The sequence below is a fragment of the Oncorhynchus kisutch genome, linkage group LG17, assembly GCF_002021735.2.
Source record: "Oncorhynchus kisutch isolate 150728-3 linkage group LG17, Okis_V2, whole genome shotgun sequence".
Lineage (NCBI taxonomy): Eukaryota > Metazoa > Chordata > Actinopteri > Salmoniformes > Salmonidae > Oncorhynchus > Oncorhynchus kisutch.
Window position 1 is genome coordinate 85,644,159 of NC_034190.2, and position 19,509 is coordinate 85,663,667.

At 44.7% G+C, this 19,509-nt stretch overlaps 2 protein-coding genes across 6 annotated transcripts; one reads left to right on the top strand and one right to left on the bottom strand.

Moving 5' to 3' along the window:
• Positions 1-3,529: 3,529 nt before the first annotated feature.
• Positions 3,530-13,304, bottom strand: mecp2 (methyl CpG binding protein 2). Of its 2 annotated transcripts, none has more exons than XM_031794864.1 (3): positions 13,096-13,304; positions 11,351-11,749; positions 3,530-7,902 (listed from the first exon to the last, which is right to left on the bottom strand). In XM_031794864.1, exons 1-3 carry the CDS (start codon positions 13,125-13,127, stop codon positions 6,141-6,143), a joined length of 2,193 nt encoding a protein of 730 aa, XP_031650724.1. In that variant the 5' UTR covers positions 13,128-13,304; the 3' UTR covers positions 3,530-6,140. The 2 variants fall into 2 exon arrangements, with proteins under 2 accessions (XP_031650724.1, XP_020329546.2); XM_020473957.2 differs by having other exon boundaries at positions 11,351-11,752.
• On the top strand, positions 13,282-19,189 carry LOC109881858 (uncharacterized). Of its 4 annotated transcripts, none has more exons than XM_020473960.2 (11): positions 13,288-13,551; positions 13,718-13,831; positions 14,169-14,355; positions 14,705-14,886; positions 15,542-15,699; positions 15,809-16,007; positions 16,744-16,840; positions 17,185-17,356; positions 17,762-17,911; positions 18,153-18,328; positions 18,853-19,189. In XM_020473960.2, the coding sequence occupies exons 5-11, from the start codon at positions 15,594-15,596 to the stop codon at positions 18,937-18,939; spliced, it is 987 nt and encodes a 328-aa protein (XP_020329549.1). In that variant the 5' UTR covers positions 13,288-13,551; positions 13,718-13,831; positions 14,169-14,355; positions 14,705-14,886; positions 15,542-15,593; the 3' UTR covers positions 18,940-19,189. The 4 variants fall into 4 exon arrangements, with proteins under 4 accessions (XP_020329547.1, XP_020329549.1, XP_020329548.2 ...); XM_020473959.2 differs by having other exon boundaries at positions 14,705-14,878; XM_020473958.2 differs by having other exon boundaries at positions 13,282-13,551; positions 13,718-14,355; positions 14,705-14,878.
• Positions 19,190-19,509: the final 320 nt, after the last annotated feature.

Genomic DNA, 19,509 nt, shown 5'->3' on the forward strand with positions numbered 1-19,509 from the left:
TCTCCACATGCTATGACCTGGTATTAACTTCAACTGATTTAAGGAAATGCTAGATCCTCGTTGTGAAATTGTAGCCGGGTCCCAGATCCGGTTGGGCCATGTTGCCAAGTCCAATGGTGGTTAAAGTTAGCAAGACAAACAGATCTGGGACTAGTGAATTGTCCAAGTCATCCACTGCTTCCCTTTGACATTTAGTTTAGTTTTATTGGGATAAAACATCGTTATGTTAATCAAAGGCCACAAAATATACTGTACATGCATGTCATGTAAATCCACCACCAAAGCAAGGCACTATCCCAGGCTATCAATGTTGTTCCTATGGAGACAGAGATTCATTCACTTCCCTCAAGTCCACACTTATCACAAATGAGAGGATTTCAGGACATACAGTACCAGTCAAAGGTTTGGACACGCCTACTCATCCAAAAGGTTTTTCTTTATTAAAAAAATAAAAAATTCACATTGTATAATAAGAGAGTGAAGACATCCAAACTATGAAATAACACATATGGAATCATGTAGTAACCAACAAAAAAAATAGGTTAAACAAATCAAAATCGATTTTATATTTGAGATTCTTCAAAGTAGCCACCCTTTGCAGTGACAGCTTTGCACAATTGTGGCATTCTCTCAACCAGCTTCATGGAGGTAGTCACCTGGAATGCATTTCAATTAACAGGTGTGCCTTATCAAAAGTAAACTGGTGGAATTCCTTTCCTTCTTAATACATTTGAGCCAATCAGTTGTGTTGTGACAAGGTAGAGGGGTAAACAGAAGATAGCCCTATTTGGTGAAAGACCAAGTCCATATTATGACAAGAACAGCTCAAATAAGCAAAGAGAAACGACAGTCCATCATTACTTTAAGACATGAAGGTCAGTCAATTTGAAACATTTCAAGAACTTTGAAAGTTTCTTCAAATGCAGTCGCAAAAACCATCAAGCGCTATGATTAAACTTGCTCTCATGAGGACTGCCACGAAAGGAAGACCCAGAATTACCTCTACTGCAGAGGATAAGTTCATTAGAGTTACTAGACTCTGAAATTGCAGCCCAAATAAATGCTTCACAGAGTTCAAGTAACAGGCACATCAACATCAACTGTTCAGAAGAGACTGAGTGAATCAGACCTTCATGGTTGAATTGCTGCAAAGAAACACAAGCAATGGACATTAGACCAGTGGAAATCTGTCCTTTGGTCTGATGAGTCCAAATTTGAGATTTTTGGTTCCAACCTCCGTGTCTTTGTGAGTAAGTGAACTAATGATCTCCACATGTGTATTTCCCACCATGAAAGAGGAGGTGTGATGGTTTGGGGATGCTTTGCTGGTGACAATGTCTGTGATTTATTTAGAATTCAAGGCACACAACCAGCATGGCTCCCACAGTATTCTGTAGCGATATGCCATCCCATCTGGTTGGCTCTTAATGGGACTATCATTTGTTTTCCAACAGCACAATGACCCAACACACCTCCAGGCTGTGTGAGGGCTATTTGACAAAGAAGGAGAGTGATGGAGTGCTGCATCAGGTTTGAGTTGAGTTAGACCGCAGAGTGAAGGAAAAGCAGCCAGCAAGTGCTCATCATAATGTGGGAACTCCTTCAAGACAGTGAAATGCATTCCAGGTGAAGCTGGTTGAGAGAATCCCAAGAGTGTGCAAAGCTGTCATCAAGGCAAAGGGTGGCTACTTTGAAGATCCTCAAATATAAAATATAATTTTGATTTGTTTAACACGTTTTTGGTTACTACATGATTCCATATGTTATTTCATAGTTTTGATGTCTTCATTATAATTCTATAAATGTAGAAAGTAGTAAAAATAAAGAAAACCCTTGAATGAGTTGGTGTCAACTCTTGACTGGTACTGTAGGTAACCAATGGGTAGATTTTTCCATCTTACTTTTGATATTTACTTCCACTAATTTCTGCTTCATTAAAGAACCAAACGTGAAAATGGCAAACGCAATATGTATATTTTGCCTTCAAACTGTGGTGTAACGGACTGACCCGTATCCTCCTCTAGCCTCCACCTCCAGATTTCTGGACCAGGGGAGACATATTACTGAAGACCCGAGTCAGACCCTGGTATTGTTAAACCCCTTTCACACTACTGAGCCCAGCTGAGCTGACACAAACTGCACTGGCCTGGCCTAGTTACACATCCACCATGTCATTGTTGCTGGAACTGTGCTGAACCCTATCAGAGCCAGCACAGTACAGCTTAGTTATATGCAAAGGGCATTTGAATAGAATAGGAGCTACGACTGATAATCTAGAGAGAGCGAGAGACAGTGGTACTTGGGGTCACTCAGGGGGAGAAATGTCACAACTTGTACCAGAACATCCAGCTGTAAAAAAAAGAAATTAAAAATGCAGACGGTGTGATCACGTCAGGGTTCAGATCAACTGGCCTAGCTGTTGTGAATCTGAAGACATTCCATAGCCCTTTGTGAGAGATCATCATCAGTTATACACCTCCCTAGTCACTAGAGGAAGGGAAGAGGGGGAATATATGGAGGACAGAAATGGGCCACATCCAAACTATTGTCTACACTTGACATTTTATTGAGGAGGACAAGCCACAGGGTGTATACATTGGTCTGAATCTCTGGTCGATATAGGACATATTCTCAATGCAAGGTGGGAGACCGGAGTCACCCGATCTAGAAGGAGAAAATTCTAGTGCTGATAAAAATAAAATGTTGTCTGTTATTTCTGGTGTTGTGCCACAACTGATTACTACCGTTTAAGCAAACTACTTTAAACAGGCCTGCTCTACTGTAACAGCCACATACTGCCAACAACATGACAAGAGTATTACAGGTTTAACATATTGGTGCATTAAAGTAAATGAGAATATAGCTACTATCGTATTATGTTACATTTTAAAAAGTCACTAACAAATAGATCTCTCGTGCAAGGACACGTTTTTTTTAAAGGGGCGTTACATTGATGGAAGTACTTGTGCAAGAGGGATTGAGCGTAGGCTAGAATTCATTCAAACATTTGTTCTTGAGCCAGAAGATAAAGTGCATGGTTTTATCTAATGTAATTAGCAAGACATTGTTCAATGGGCTGGAGGGGGGGGTGGGGGGGTGGGGGGGGGGTTGACAAAACAGATTTCATTCTTGTTGTAATCAAAACACGCTTGCTATGTTTGTGCAGTGATTCTGGTTTCTGGTCACTGCAGATTTGATTGAACTCCAAAACATACATTTGAAATCTGACGACTATGTCACTGGTACTCCCAAGAGTAGTCCCCCACCCGCCCACCCACCACCCACCCCCCCCACCCACCACCATATCTTTTGACTACCCACCTGTGAGTTTAAACTAAAGAAAACCCACGTGTCTAACACCAAGTTTCATGAAGTGCCGGATAAATAGGCTAGTCCTGTTGCATGCAGAAAGGAGTCTGGGTGATGATGTAAGTCCTACGTGGAGACAGACACGTTCCTGGTCAAAACAATACATCTTCTAATTTTAAATAATTCTTAAAACAGAATTATATATATATATATATATATATATATATATATATCATGACTTTTTATTTTTCAAAACACAGAAAAACTCATTCCTTCAGTGAGGTTGGGTTTTTTATGTTATTTGGGAAATAATTTAAATATCAGAAAACTTCTGATAGGTATTGACAAAATACAGGACTGGGGTCCAGAAATCTACGGCGCGTCCATAATCATGTCTTGGGTCCTGTTGTGCTTTTTAGCTTCCTATCCCGACTGTGGGAAACAGTAAAATTGTCCATTTTACTGGCTAATTCATGTTACTGGGGAAAACGTATAGGTTTAAATTTATCCTATTATTTTCTGCAGGACGACACAGCTTCCAAAACATCAGTAGAATTTGAATTCCTAAAGCCTTGAAAGAAAATTCAACCTGTTTTCAGTAGAGGTCATCAAACTGCTGGCAACACTTAGTCACTTGGTGAACAATGTGATTGTGAGCCACCACACATCATTGGTGTATCTAGGCCTCTAAAACCCTGGGGTTTCATCACCTCAACCATTCAGATAGGAAGTTATGTCTGCATCAAGAGGTTTCCATTTCAAAGCTTCCGTCCCAAATGGCACCCCCTTCCTTTTGTAGTACACTACTTTAGATGGCCCACAGGGCTCTGGTAACGATTACTGCACTAACATGGGCCACATCAACATCCTATATACTCAGCCCTATTGCTGCCTGGGCCCCATCAACATCCTATATACTCAGCCCTATTGCTGCCTGGGCCCCATCAACATCCTATATACTCAGCCCTATTGCTGCCTGGGCCCCCTCAACATCCTATATACTCAGCCCTATTGCTGCCTGGGCCCCATCAACATCCTATATACTCAGCCCTATTGCTGCCTGGGCCCCCTCAACATCCTATATACTCAGCCCTATTGCTGCCTGGGCCACATCAACATCCTATATACTCAGCCCTATTGCTGCCTGGGCCCCATCAACATCCTCTATACTCAGCCCTATTGCTGCCTGGGCCACATCCTATATACTTAGCCCTATTGCTGCCTGGGCCCCATCCTATATACTCAGCCCCATTGCTGCCTGGGCCCCATCCTATATACTCAGCCCCATTGCTGCCTGGGCCACATCCTATATACTCAGCCCTATTGCTGCCTGGCCACATCCTATATACTCAGCCCTATTGCTGCCTGGGCCCCATCCTATATACTCAGTCCCATTGCTGTCTGGGCCACATCAACATCCTATATACTCAGCCCTATTGCTGCCTGGGCCACATCCTATATACTCAGCCCTATTGCTGCCTGGGCCACATCAACATCCTATATACTCAGCCCTATTGCTGCCTGGGCCACATCAACATCCTATTTACTCAGCCCTATTGCTGCCTGGGCCCAATCAACATCCTATATACTCAGCCCTATTGCTGCCTGGGCCCCATCAACATCCTATATACTCAGCCCTATTGCTGCCTGGGCCACATCCTATATACTCAGCCCTATTGCTGCCTGGGCCACATCAACATCCTATATACTCAGCCCTATTGCTGCCTGGGCCGCATCAACATCCTATATACTCAGCCCTAATGCTGCCTGGGCCACATTAACATTCTAACTTAATCATAATCTCTCTGATCATCAAGTACCTCTTGTCTCTGTGTGAAGTGGAAGGAGAAAAAGAACTCCAGCCTGCTTGGGGAGAATACTGGTCTCTCCCTGTGTAGGGAATAGGCTGCTGTTTCAGACCGAGACTACTGTATATAGAAGGAGATGATCGACATCACACACACACACACACACACACACACAGAAGACTTGGCATCTACATAATATAGGCCAACGAGGAAAACATATGTCACCTAAATTAATATGCTGACTGTAGAGCAAGGACTGGAAACCCAACTGTGTCCCAAATGATTCCCTATTCAGTGCACTACTTCCAGCCCACTACTTTAGACCAGGGCCCATAAGGTTCTGGTCAAAAGCATCGTATTATTAGGGAATAGGGTGCCCTATGGGACGTAAGCGCAAAGCGTCCATGGACTGGACGCTGAGCCTACTGCAGGAAACAGAGGATGCTACAACAGAAGAAGAAGCAATGGAAGCTTGTGTGTGTTGTGCCACTTCTAGCCACAACGTTGGAAAAGACCACCTGTGAGCGAACTACAGACAGGACAAATGCCTTTTTTTTTCATATTTTTTTAAAAACTTTATATACGCTATCTTAAAACCACAGTGAAGAACTGAATGATTGAGGTTCATGAGTCATCGTCGTGGTTACCATGGTTTCCGTCTGATGATGGCACCGGAAGTGCAGGTCCTTCACTTCCTGTGAGATTTTAAGCAAAGGCTTCTGGGTCGGGTTGGATGGGTCGAATGACAACAGGTTTTAAAAGAGCAAAACAGAACAAGACAATGACCAAACAAAGAAAGAAAAAAATAATAATAATAAGTTCATTTTATCAGGAAGCAATCTGTTGTGGGTTGACCATTAAGCTGCGCTACCTGTCAATAAACAGGCCCAACCCACAGAAAGAACAATCAACCAACAGCTGCCTTGTGTTTCCATGTACACGTCCTTTCCTGTTGTCTTATAAAACCCACTGCTCCTCTACACGGCTCCTTTTCTCCTTACAGACAGGGGTCCTACCATACAGTCAACTAACCCTTTCAGTGACCGGTGTCCGAGACTCGACCGTCTCCTCCCGGCTAGGTCTGGGCACAGCAGAGACCATCTCCTCCCGGCTGGGCCTGGGCACAGCAGAGACCGTCTCCTCCCGGCTGGGCCTGGGCACAGCAGAGACCATCTCCTCCCGGCTGGGCCTGGGCACAGCAGAGACCATCTCCTCCCGGCTAGGTCTGGGTACAGCAGAGACGGTCTCCTCTCTGCTGGGCCTCGGTACTGCTGAGGAGGGTACAATGTCTCTCAAATCCCTCCCTACCACTATCCCAGCTGCCTCGTCTGCTCGATTTCTGTTGCCTCTGGTGTCACTCGTTCCCACTACTACCACCGCAGCCGAGCTGACCTCTCCCCTCTCTCCTCTGGTCGTGGTTTGGCCCTCTGGCCTGCTGCTGGCCCGGCAGGGTCCCCTAGAGGTGCTCAGGTCCTGGGGCTTATTCTGTTGGAGGGCCCCTGGCCCCACCGAGGACCTGGCTGTATGGGAGACCAGCCCCATAGTCAGGCCGGGGAAGTGGTGGTGAGGGGGCCTCTGGGAGGGTTGAGGATGATCCTCCACTACAGAGGAGTGTGTGTGATGGTGACGGTGGTGGTGATGGTGTTTGTGCGGCGTCCGCTCCTTTCTCTTGTGGCTGTGGCTCTTTGGAGTAGTGATACTACTGCTGCCTCCGCTGGGCCACCTTTCAGACACACCACTGGTCTCCGTGGTAACCGTTGCTGCCAGGGGACTGTCCTTGTGCTTCCTCCCTGGACTCTTTGGCAGCTTGTGTCCCTGCTCTGTCCCTTCTGTTGCCACCACAGCCAGACCACTCCCTGTTCCCGTCCCAGGTCCTGCCCCACCACCACTCCCTGTTCCCATCCCAGTTCCTGCCCCACCACCACTCCCAGTTCCTGCCCCACCACCACTCCCAGTTCCTGCCCCAACACCACTCCCAGTTCCCCTCCCAGTTCCTGCCCCAACACCACTCCCTGTCCCCGTCCCTATCAGAGTTCCTGCCCCACCACCACTCCCTGCCCCCATCCCTATCACAGTTCCTGCCCCATCACCATTCCCTGTCCCCATCACAGTTCCTGCCCCACCACCACCCCCTGCCCCGAGCAGTGGCGTGGTGATGGCTGGAGTCTCCTTAGTCTCCTCAACAGTTTCTCTGGTCTTGCGTTTCTTGATGGGCAGAGCGGTCTGCTGCACCGGCTTAGCGGAAGAATCCTTCTGAGCTTTCCTCTTGGCTTCTGCAGCCATGATAGCAGCCGCTGCGTATGAGGAAGTACTGGACCCCGCCGCACCAGAAGCTGCTGACAGCGTCGACCCAGTAACCCCCGACCCTGGCTTACACCCCCGCTTTTTCAGAGCAGTCTGCGGTGGTATCTCCGCTTTTCTTTTCCGTCCCGGGCGCTTCTTGGTGACTACGACCAGCTCCGATGTCTGCCCAGCTGTCTCGGATGCCTTGGACGCTCCAAACGGCATCTTAACCAGGAGCTTCCCAGGACTCTTCTCCACCACACGCTTCATCGCCACACCCTCCGTAGCCGGGCGCAGCTTTCCACTCCCCTTCGGCCGGCCCCTGCCCCTCCCCGACGGTTTCACCACTTTTGGTTTCTTCGGGGGTCTCTTCTCGCGGCGGGAGGGGCTGCCACGCCCGGTTACGGTGAAGTCGAAGTCGTTGGGGTCGGTGGTGGTGTCCCCAACCTTCTGGAAGTAGGCGATCAGCTCCACCTTGGATCGGAAAGCTTTCCCCTCAGGGCTGAAATACAGATCAAACCAAAACATTCTGTAACTGTAAACGGATCTGTTAACATGCTTTCTGTAAACACAAGTCTGGAATATTATATACAGGGCGAGTAGAAACCAATATTATATACAGGGCGAGTAGAAACCAATATTATATACAGGGCGAGTAGGAACCAATATTATATACAGGGCGAGTAGGAACCAATATTATATACAGGGCGAGTAGAAACCAATATTATATACAGGGCGAGTAGAAACCAATATTATATACAGGGCGAGTAGGAACCAATATTATATACAGGGCGAGTAGGAACCAATATTATATACAGGGCGAGTAGGAACCAATATTATATACAGGGCGAGTAGGAACCAATATTATATACAGGGCGAGTAGGAACCAATATTATATACAGGGCGAGTAGGAACCAATATTATATACAGGGCGAGTAGGAACCAATATTATATACAGGGCGAGTAGGAACCAATATTATATACAGGGCGAGTAGGAACCAATATTATATACAGGGCGAGTAGGAACCAATATTATATACAGGGCGAGTAGGAACCAATATTATATACAGGGCGAGTAGGAACCAATATTATATACAGGGCGAGTAGGAACCAATATTATATACAGGGCGAGTAGGAACCAATATTATATACAGGGCGAGTAGGAACCAATATTATATACAGGGCGAGTAGGAACCAATATTATATACAGGGCGAGTAGGAACCAATATTATATACAGGGCGAGTAGGAACCAATATTATATACAGGGCGAGTAGGAACCAATATTATATACAGGGCGAGTAGGAACCAATATTATATACAGGGCGAGTAGGAACCAATATTATATACAGGGCGAGTAGGAACCAATATTATATACAGGGCGAGTAGGAACCAATATTATATACAGGGCGAGTAGGAACCAATATTATATACAGGGCGAGTAGGAACCAATATTATATACAGGGCGAGTAGGAACCAATATTATATACAGGGCGAGTAGGAACCAATATTATATACAGGGCGAGTAGGAACCAATATTATATACAGGGCGAGTAGGAACCAATATTATATACAGGGCGAGTAGGAACCAATATTATATACAGGGCGAGTAGGAACCAATATTATATACAGGGCGAGTAGGAACCAATATTATATACAGGGCGAGTAGGAACCAATATTATATACAGGGCGAGTAGGAACCAATATTATATACAGGGCGAGTAGGAACCAATATTATATACAGGGCGAGTAGGAACCAATATTATATACAGGGCGAGTAGGAACCAATATTATATACAGGGCGAGTAGGAACCAATATTATATACAGGGCGAGTAGGAACCAATATTATATACAGGGCGAGTAGGAACCAATATTATATACAGGGCGAGTAGGAACCAATATTATATACAGGGCGAGTAGGAACCAATATTATATACAGGGCGAGTAGGAACCAATATTATATACAGGGCGAGTAGGAACCAATATTATATACAGGGCGAGTAGGAACCAATATTATATACAGGGCGAGTAGGAACCAATATTATATACAGGGCGAGTAGGAACCAATATTATATACAGGGCGAGTAGGAACCAATATTATAAGGGTAGGAACCAATATACAGGGCGAGTAGGAACCAATATTATATACAGGGCGAGTAGGAACCAATATTATATACAGGGCGAGTAGGAACCAATATTATATACAGGGCGAGTAGGAACCAATATTATATACAGGGCGAGTAGGAACCAATATTATATACAGGGCGAGTAGAAACCAATATTATATACAGGGCGAGTAGGAACCAATATTATATACAGGGCGAGTAGGAACCAATATTATATACAGGGCGAGTAGGAACCAATATTATATACAGTACCAGTCAAACGTCTGGACACAGCTACTCATTCAAGGGTTTTTCTCTATTTTCTACATTGTAGAATAATAGTGAAGACATCAAAACTATTTTTTTATTTTATTTTACCTTTATTTTACTAGGCAAGTCAGTTAAGAACAAATTCTTATTTTCAATGACGGCCTAGGAACAGTGGGTTAACTGCCTTGTTCAGGGGCAGAACGACAGATTTGTACCTTGTCAGCTCGGGGATTTAAACTTACAACCTTTCGGTTACTAGTCCAATGCTCTAACCACTAGGCTACCCTGCCACCCCATCAAAACTATGAAATAACATGTATGGAATTATGTAGTAACAAACATTTTTGAGATTCTTCAAAGTAGCCACCGTTTGCCTTGATGACAGCTTTGTAGAAAATAGTTTTAAAAAATAAATTTTTTAATTAAACCTTGAATGAGTAGGTGTGTCAACTTTTGACTGGTGCTGTATGTATATATTTATGTATGTGTATATATACACATGTATGTATGTATATATGCATGTATAAATTGAAGTATTTCCCTAAACCTGAAAACAGTCCTGTGAAACACTCTTTATACAGTTCAGTCACATTAACTATATCAAAAAGGGGATGAAACAGTTTTATGATCTAAAGGAGATCAGGCTGTAACACATGTAGTATTATCATATGAAATCATTTCTGTTAGGGGAATAACCTGTGTGGAAATCATTTCTGTTAGGGGAATAACCTGTGTGGAAATCATTTCTGTTAGGGGAATAACCTGTGTGGAAATCATTTCTGTTAGGGGAATAACCTGTGTGGAAATCATTTCTGTTAGGGGAATAACCTGTGTGGAAATCATTTCTGTTAGGGGAATAACCTGTGTGGAAATCATTTCTGTTAGGGGAATAACCTGTGTGGAAATCATTTCTGTTAGGGGAATAACCTGTGTGGAAATCATTTCTGTTAGGGGAATAACCTGTGTGGAAATCATTTCTGTTAGGGGAATAACCTGTGTGGAAATCATTTCTGTTAGGGGAATAACCTGTGTGGAAATCATTTCTGTTAGGGGAATAACCTGTGTGGAAATCATTTCTGTTAGGGGAATAACCTGTGTGGAAATCATTTCTGTTAGGGGAATAACCTGTGTGGAAATCATTTCTGTTAGGGGAATAACCTGTGTGGAAATCATTTCTGTTAGGGGAATAACCTGTGTGGAAATCATTTCTGTTAGGGGAATAACCTGTGTGGAAATCATTTCTGTTAGGGGAATAACCTGTGTGGAAATCATTTCTGTTAGGGGAATAACCTGTGTGGAAATCATTTCTGTTAGGGGAATAACCTGTGTGGAAATGTAATCGGTTGCTGTATTTGTTTTGTGTGATATCTCTGATCGTTTTTTGTTTGTTGATCTCGTTGTAGTTTCTTAATCGTTGTACCTAAAACTGTATGTGTAAACATGTATACGCAGGGGCCCGGCTGTTAAAAGAGACCCTGGTCTCAGTCTGTGTTCCTTGTTGAAATAAAAGGTAGAATATTAAAAATGCTTTTAAGAGACACTATTTGATAAGGCTCTCTTATCATGGCCTACTCACTTCATCAAGTAGACGTCAAACTTCCCGGCAGACCGCCCAGACTTGCGTTGTTTGAGTTTACGTGTCCAGCCCTGGGGTAGAGAGGGGTCGTCGTAGAGCGGACCTCGGTCCCTGATGATGGACCTCCTCTGTTTGGGCGAAGGAGAGGACTCAGATAGACCCGAGGCCTCGCCAGCTGCAGCGACCATGGGCTCCGAGGGCCCCGCCTCAGCATCGGCTAGCTGGAGCTGTTCCTGGTCTGAACAGGGCTGCTGGGCTGAAGGAGGAAGAGGAGGGGAGGATGAAGACTCCAGCATCTCCTTCTCCACATCCCTCCTCACCTTCTTGGGCTTGCTGTGTGTCTTAGGGTCCTTGTCGTTGGAGCTCTGATTCTGGTTGACGTCCTCCCTCTTCTCCTCACTGCTGTGGAAGACAACATTAGTCATGAGTGGGAAGAGGCAGAGCAGAGGCATGATCTCATCTTAGGCTATCAGATCAGAATATGGAGAATGGCTATCTTTGGCTGATAAGACATTTGAAACAAGAGTTCAAAGTCCCAGATAAGTTTTCAAACCTCAGCTTGCTCCCCCCCCCCAACCTACATTAACTCACGAATGTGTAGTAAAAACACATCACTTTGGGGATTGTTGTTGTTGTTGTTGTTATTGTTATGTTTCTTCCCATAGTGAAACATATACATACATACATGACTAGAAGTTTGGAAAAATGCACCTGGACTGGACTGATAAACCTACTGGCTGAGGAGCTAGTCTAAACCAAGCCCAATATCATGCACATAGAATGTAGCAGCCAACCAGGGAAGACACTGGGGCAAGAGATACGTATGGTTGAAATGTTATGAACTGCACATGGTCCACACACACACACACACACACACACACACACACACACACCTTATCATGATCTACACAGCAACACTTATTGAAATGCATATCAACAATAGTTACCATACATTTGTTTTGTTATTCAAATTGTCCCATCTAGAATATTTCATTACCAGACGTCAGTGTAGAAAAAGAACAATACAGCGAGGTATTTTTTGACGGTATATCACTGTACTTTTCTAACACGGCACTCAGTCCTTCGTGCAATACAAACAACACTTTGATTGCTTCATTACACGAGTATTAGTTATTCTAGAAAATGGGCCAACTCATGTCAGCTAGTTCCAGCGTTTAGCTAGATGATACCAGTCGTCACAACCAGAAACCTAGCTAGGATATTTTCTCTGTAGAAAAAAAAAAAGCATTATCATAACAAACGCAGCAATGTTGTGGCTACTTTGTTGCCACATTACCATGTCAAATGGCAAGGTATGTAACCAGCTGACGCTACAATGTATCTAGCTACAGCTATTTAGCCAGCCCGTTAGCAGCATGCCAAATTGGTTACGAGGGTGGAGGATGCGGACAAATCTATTTTGACAGTTAATATCTTTAACACATCTACTGCTCTGTTTTCAGTGAGGTCAGAAAATGACACACCCACACACACCCCCCCTCCCAACCACATAGGTTAGCTAACTGAGAATTTCTTCGCTCAGCCATGATCTTGTAAAGTAAGGGAAATACTTAGCTATAACTTGGTGACGTATTCAGAACGCTTCTTTCAGTAAGCTACCCTGCTGACCAGTTCAGAACTAAAATACACCACATTACTTTAGTTAAATACGGCAATACATTTTAAATGACCTGCAGTCATATAACTCGACATTTAAATGGTGAATAAATGTAATTCACACTTACAGTTTCTCCTCTCCGCTCTCTACGGCGGCCATTTTTATTTAAATAAATAATTTGATAAAAATGTCTCCAAACATCTCATGGGTACCTCTCTGAACCCCGCCCCCTGCCTCAATTCCACTGCCGTCGGTGGCGTAATCACGCGAGATCCGTGGGAACACTTTTATAAAGACCCATCGCATGAGCGCTTGGATCTCGCGAGAGAAGTTGTCTTACGCTGTAAATATGTAAATGATCGTGAACTCTGAGCTGAGGCTACTATCTCCATCTGCAGAAAATACACATGACACACATAATCGCACAGCAAGGCTGAATGTACAGGCAGGCTATGCACTGGTGTTAAATGTCGGGGAAGTGAAACGGACCAGAAAATCCCCACTATAGCGTTCCTTGACAATCTGTCTCCCATTCACAGTTGCATTTGTTCAGCTCCAAACACATGCAAGTGATGAATTACAGGTAAAATAGTTTAATTTAAACGTTTTCCTCTTCTCTGCACTGCTTGTAGTCCCAAACCCCGATGACTGACAAATTATCAGATTCAACTCCCAGATACCCATTGATTATGGTGTTTGCTTTAATTGGACTGGTTAATTGCTTGCCCCCTTTGCAACCTCTACCACAGGTGACATCATCAACCTGACAGCCAACCCTGGTCTTGGAATGCCTCAGGCACTTCAGCTTTTTCATTTAACCTCGAAGACCAGGGCCCGGTTTTCCAAAAGCATCTTAAGGCTAAGTTAATAGTTATAACAATATCGTTTATTATTATTTTATATATATATAACATGCCTTAGGCAAAGCGGGCACAAGTGTGTTTGAATTTAGGCAATCACTAAACTGATCAATTAGCTCAGTTGGTTAGGTGCCGTGATTATTTGGATGTGGGCCTCAAGGAATAGGGTTGCCTGCCTCATTTGATTGCTTTTCCCCCTGTCTCATTTCCTACCTTAACACTTGATTGCTGACTTTGTAGGTGACCTTTAAAAATATTTTTTTTTGTTTTTTTTTGTCGGAAATGTGGACTTTTTGTCTTCTCTGCGTCTGTTTACCATGGTCGTCGTGCCGTGACGCAGAAACAGCTGCTAACGTTGCGGCTGAAGGCAGAGCGGAGCTGCAGAGGGTTCGGAACCTTGCGGCCCAACCGCGCTATGGTGAATGTTGGTCTAATGCGCTGGAGAATATCGACGCGCGTTGCAGAGACTTCACAGTTGATATACAGAGTAGGATTGCTCTACATTTTACCCACTGTCACCTGCGCAAGTAATTAAACACTTTTTTATTTTATTTATTATAAATATTCAACAACTGTTTGCTGACAGCTCTAAGTGTAGCGTGGTAGAAAAGGCCCCTTGGGATCTCGAGTTAATATAGGTAGACTTATTGAAATGTTTAGTAGGCCTATAAATATTAGGCTACTGCAATATAATATTGAAATTATATATATATTATTTTTTTCCTCCAGAAATTAAGAGACTGGTTGTAGTTAATTTAGGCATTGTGCCAGTGAATAAGTAACTTTCGTTATGGCATTGTGCCAGGGGCTGATTAAGAAACCGTTTCATTATGGCATTGTGACTGAATAACAGTAGGATACATTGTTGTCTGTCAGATCTGGCCGTACATTCCCAGCATGTCCAGAGGGCAGCGAGGTCAGCCGCTGTACTAGAACTATGGATGCTGTGGCCTTCAACGCCTACACGGAATTCTTCACCCACGCCCACAGCATCTGTCGACACCTGCAGAGTGAGAGCTGGCAACACCAGGCTGAGGACACCATCCACAGGTGCAGTGGTATGTGCGGTGGTACACCTGACTACAGGTGCGGTGGTATGTGCAATACACCTGACTACAGGTGCGGTACACCTGACTACAGGTGCGGTACACCTGACTCCAGGTGCGGTGGTAGGTGCGGTACACCTGACTACAGGTGCGGTACACCTGACTACAGGTGCGGTGGTAGGTGCGGTACACCTGACTACAGGTGCGGTACACCTGACTACATGTGCGGTGGTAGGTGCGGTACACCTGACTACAGGTGCGGTACACCTGACTACAGGTGCAGTGGTAGGTGTGGTACACCTGACTACAGGTGCAGTGGTATGTGCAGTACATCTGACTACAGGTGCAGTGGTATGTGCAGTTTAGTCAGTGTTCATAATTCACCTAAATTCATTCAGTGGGTGAGTTGAGTTTTGCTTCGCCAGGTGTCCCGGTTGGGTGGGGTTTGCACATTTTACCTAATTCCATTGGTTGTAAAATGTAATCTCCACTCACCCGGGGCACCGGGCTATGCAAAACAAACTGGCTCAATAGCTCTCCAGGAGGGTTGACGATCCGTATCGTAGATGTTTTGTTATTGGACACGTTTTTTAAAAAAGTAGTACTTCCCTGTTTTAACCACTTTTCTTCTGTCTGGTGCTCTGCTGAATGTGGTGCTGGTGTCTAGGCTAACAGAGAGCTCAGCGGGGGTGGTGGAGCGATTGTCCTCTACCCAGCGTATGGCTGAGAGCCTAGTGGAGGCCCAGAGCGTCGCCCTCAAGTCACAGGAGACGATCCTACGCAACGGAGAGGAACTCAAACACACTCTCCACCATTCTACCCAAGGTAGCCGCCGACCTCGTGCCCTATTCTGTTAAAAGTGATGCTTATGGCTAACTTGTTAGAAAATCCTCATCCAAGGAAGTTCCACGTCTCCTATCACACCTCTGCTCAGGCATCAGAGCAGTATTTGATGAGATGAGACTGTCAACCCAGGAGCAACAAGTAGCATTCGCAGAGATCTTCAACCGTGTCACTTTCCTCCAGAGTTTCATCATGTCAGAGTCTCACACCCTCACCAGTCTACTCTACAACTCACTGGGGTTCCTCGTCTCCTTCTTCCTCACCTCGACACAACGGACTGCTCCAGCCAGGTGTCCCTTTTTTTAAATGTTTATTTCATCCATCCAGTTACACATGAACACTTAGCCTAAGGGGTTAGGAAGCAGATTAGGGGATAGTGCCATTGGGAGGGAAAAATCTATGTGTTATAGCTTTACACACCCCTGCTATATTGTGGATGAAGAGTTTAACTGTCTAACAGAACACAGGGTGTTCTTTTAATTGGGAGCCTCTCCAACAAAAGCCAGGTAGAAACAGGAATTCTCCAGGGCAGCTGTCTAGGCCCCTATTATTTATTTTTTCAATCTTTAAGTAAAGTCAGTGTGTCTATGTATGCCAGGCCTGGGCAACTCCAGTCCTCGGGGGGGGGGGTCCTGATTTGGTCTCACATTTTTGCCCCAGCTAACACACCTGACTCCAATAATCAACTGATCATGATCTTCAGTTTAGAATGCAATTTGATTAATCAGCTGTGTTTGCTAGGGGTGGGGGGGGGGGGGGGGGGGTTGTGAGACACTAATCAGGCTCCCGAGGACTACAATTGCCTGGGCCTGGGCTAGTGCCATGCTCAAGGGCACCATGGCAGGATACCTAGAATCTGACCCATTTTTTGTTGTTGTTCCTTTTCACCATCTGACTTTGAGTCGGTCTGAAACCCTCCCATTGCCTGCCTCTAACATTTAAGCTACCTGCCCGCCCCCTGGAATGGTTGGTGACCTCATGTACCCTTCTGGTGACTGTCCTCTTTCTTTTATGTCACCTATCCAGGTTTGTTCTGTTTGGTCTGGTAGTGCTGAATGTGTACCTGGAGAGGATGCTCTGTAGAGCGGTGCTGGACTCCTCTGAACCAGGCTACCAGCAGATGGTGAGTAGAGCATGTGTTAACTAAGATGCTTCAAGAGAACCTACGAGGAATCTTAATAGCACTTGTGACAGTGTGGAAATTCCACCCAGAAATTCTACTCATTTCTAGATCCGGGTTGGACCATCTCTAACACATAAATAGAGAAACTACACATTGGACCAAAAAAAAGTAATGGTGGATAACTTGCCGTCTTTTGACTGTGTTCACTCAATGTTTCAGAGTGCTGTCTCTTGACACATCTGTAAATGTCTCCTGGTGCTGTGTTCTAACCAGCAATGGAGTCTTAATCTCATGGTCTGGGTCTAATACCAGTCTCAACTCTATTCCCCTCTGTTTCTGCCTAGGAGAAAATCAGCCTGTTGGTGGGCCTCCTCAGAAGGGCCATGGTTCTAGTGGGTCTATTGGCTCTGGTCTACGTTGCTGTACGGTATCGTAACGTCACCAAAGAGAGCCTGGAGATCCTCACCCAACTCAAAGAGACTCGTACAAGTCTTCAGCTGGCCCTGCAGAAAGCAGGTAGGTTTGGGTATACGGCTTAGTTTTAGCCTGGTCCCAGATCTGTTTGTATTGTCTCGACAACTTGTGGTTGACACAGGGACTTGGCTATTATACAGCACAAACGGTTCTGATATTCATGGTGCACAGACAGTGGATTGAGAGGTTTAAAGCTCCACTATCAAGACAGAGAAGTCCGGATCAATTTGATTTTCAAGTGACTTTGGTCCATTCATAAAGTCGTTTTAAAAATGTAATTAATTCAGTCAAATTGATTTCTGAGGATTCACGAGGAACCAAACAGGATGAAACCGGGAGGGACCTACCTAAATTTGTCCCATAAACACCACTTATTTTTGTTTCCCGTTTTTTTTGTCGTACATTTTTCAACGGTGTGAACAAATAAAATACAACACTGCTGTCCAGAGAGTCTCTCTGAGGCGGTGGACAGGAGGAGCAGCGGAGCAAGAGGTCGAAGGTCAGAACAACGACCCAGTAGTAGGAAGGAGAATAAGGAAGAAAACAGCACTTCAGATTTCACATCAGAGAAACCCTACATGACTCAAACCTATGATGGTGAGGAATATTATACTCAATGTAAAAAAAAGGCTATTTTTACCTTCCTGCATTTGTCTGAGACCCGACTCCTAACATGAGGTCTGCACGTATAACACTTAAGTATTCAAACACATTTTCTGTTATCATCTCATGAATGATGTATGTGAAAGTCTGATATGTTCTGAATGTGGTATGACGAGGGACTCTGTGTGGGACTCTGTGTGTTGTGCAACATAGCCAGTTGTTTGTGTTGCCTCAGGCTGGCAGTATGACAGCAGTCACAGCACCCCTGGAGGAGAGGAGACCTCCAACCAGACCTCGACCCAGACCCAACGTACCCTGCCCAGCCCTGCAAGACCTCAGCGTCGCTCCTCTGTCTCTAGACGTGCCCCGTCCTCCCCTTTGGTCTACAGTATACTGGTGGAGGATAAGCAGGTAGACTTGTGATTAGGGTTGCAAGCTTTCTGTAACTTTCAAAACATTTCCCAGAAATCCATGTTGGGGGGGGGGGATTGTTTGTTTCCCTTCTGATTCCCTCGTAACCAAGATTTCTGGAAAACCTGGCAATTTTGGGGAAAGTCACTTGAATTTTGTCACCCTACTTGTGATATTCTCGATTCAAGACCTATCCCACCCTGTTCCTAGAGAGAGAGAGACCCTCCTGTAGGTTTAAACTCTAACCCTGTTCCTAGAGAGAGAGACCCTCCTGTAGGTTTAAACTCTAACCCTGTTCCTAGAGAGAGAGAGACCCTCCTGTAGGTTTAAACTCTAACCCTGTTCCTAGAGAGAGAGAGAGAGAGAGACCCTCCTGTAGGTTTAACCTCTAACCCTGTTCCTAGAGAGAGAGAGAGACCCTCCTGTAGGTTTAACCTCTAACCTTGTTCCTAGAGAGAGAGACCCTCCTGTAGGTTTAACCTTTTTCTTTTTTTTCCTCTCCATGCTCATGTACGTGTCTGCAGGGACGCTACAATCTGAGGAACCGGAGATCTTCTGTGTCAGGCCTGGGGACAGACATGGGCCTGGGGACAGACATAGCGAGGGACTGACAGACCGACTGATTTAGATCAAAGTGTACTCAAACGCTCTTCAGCCTTGGCTAAAGGAATACTTTTATGGACTGAGATGATTCATGCTTCAACCTGTCTGGTTCATAGCAGTGAAGCAGCTGATCCCACGATACATGTGTTAAATATTGGCCATTTTCATGACTATGAATATCACTGGTTTTCAGGAATGTAGTAATGCAAAACTGTCTCAATCTTGTGTATTTTAAGCAAATAAAGCTTTGAAAATTTTTTGGTTTGTGTATATTCACCTGACAGTAAACCCTCTTCTCAGGTTTGTGTGTGTATTCACCTGACAGTAAACCCTCTTCTCAGGTTTGTGTGTATATTCACCTGACAGTAAACCCTCTTCTCAGGTTTGTGTGTATATTCACCTGACTTTCGAGCTCCAATTAAACAAACCAGTCTTCTGTGTGATGGAGGATTTGACCGTTTTCCAGTAAACCCTCTTCTCAGGTTTGTGTGTATATTCACCTGACTTTCGAGCTCCAATTAAACGAACCAGTCTTCTGTGTGATGGAGGATTTGACCGTTTTCCAGTAAACCCTCTTC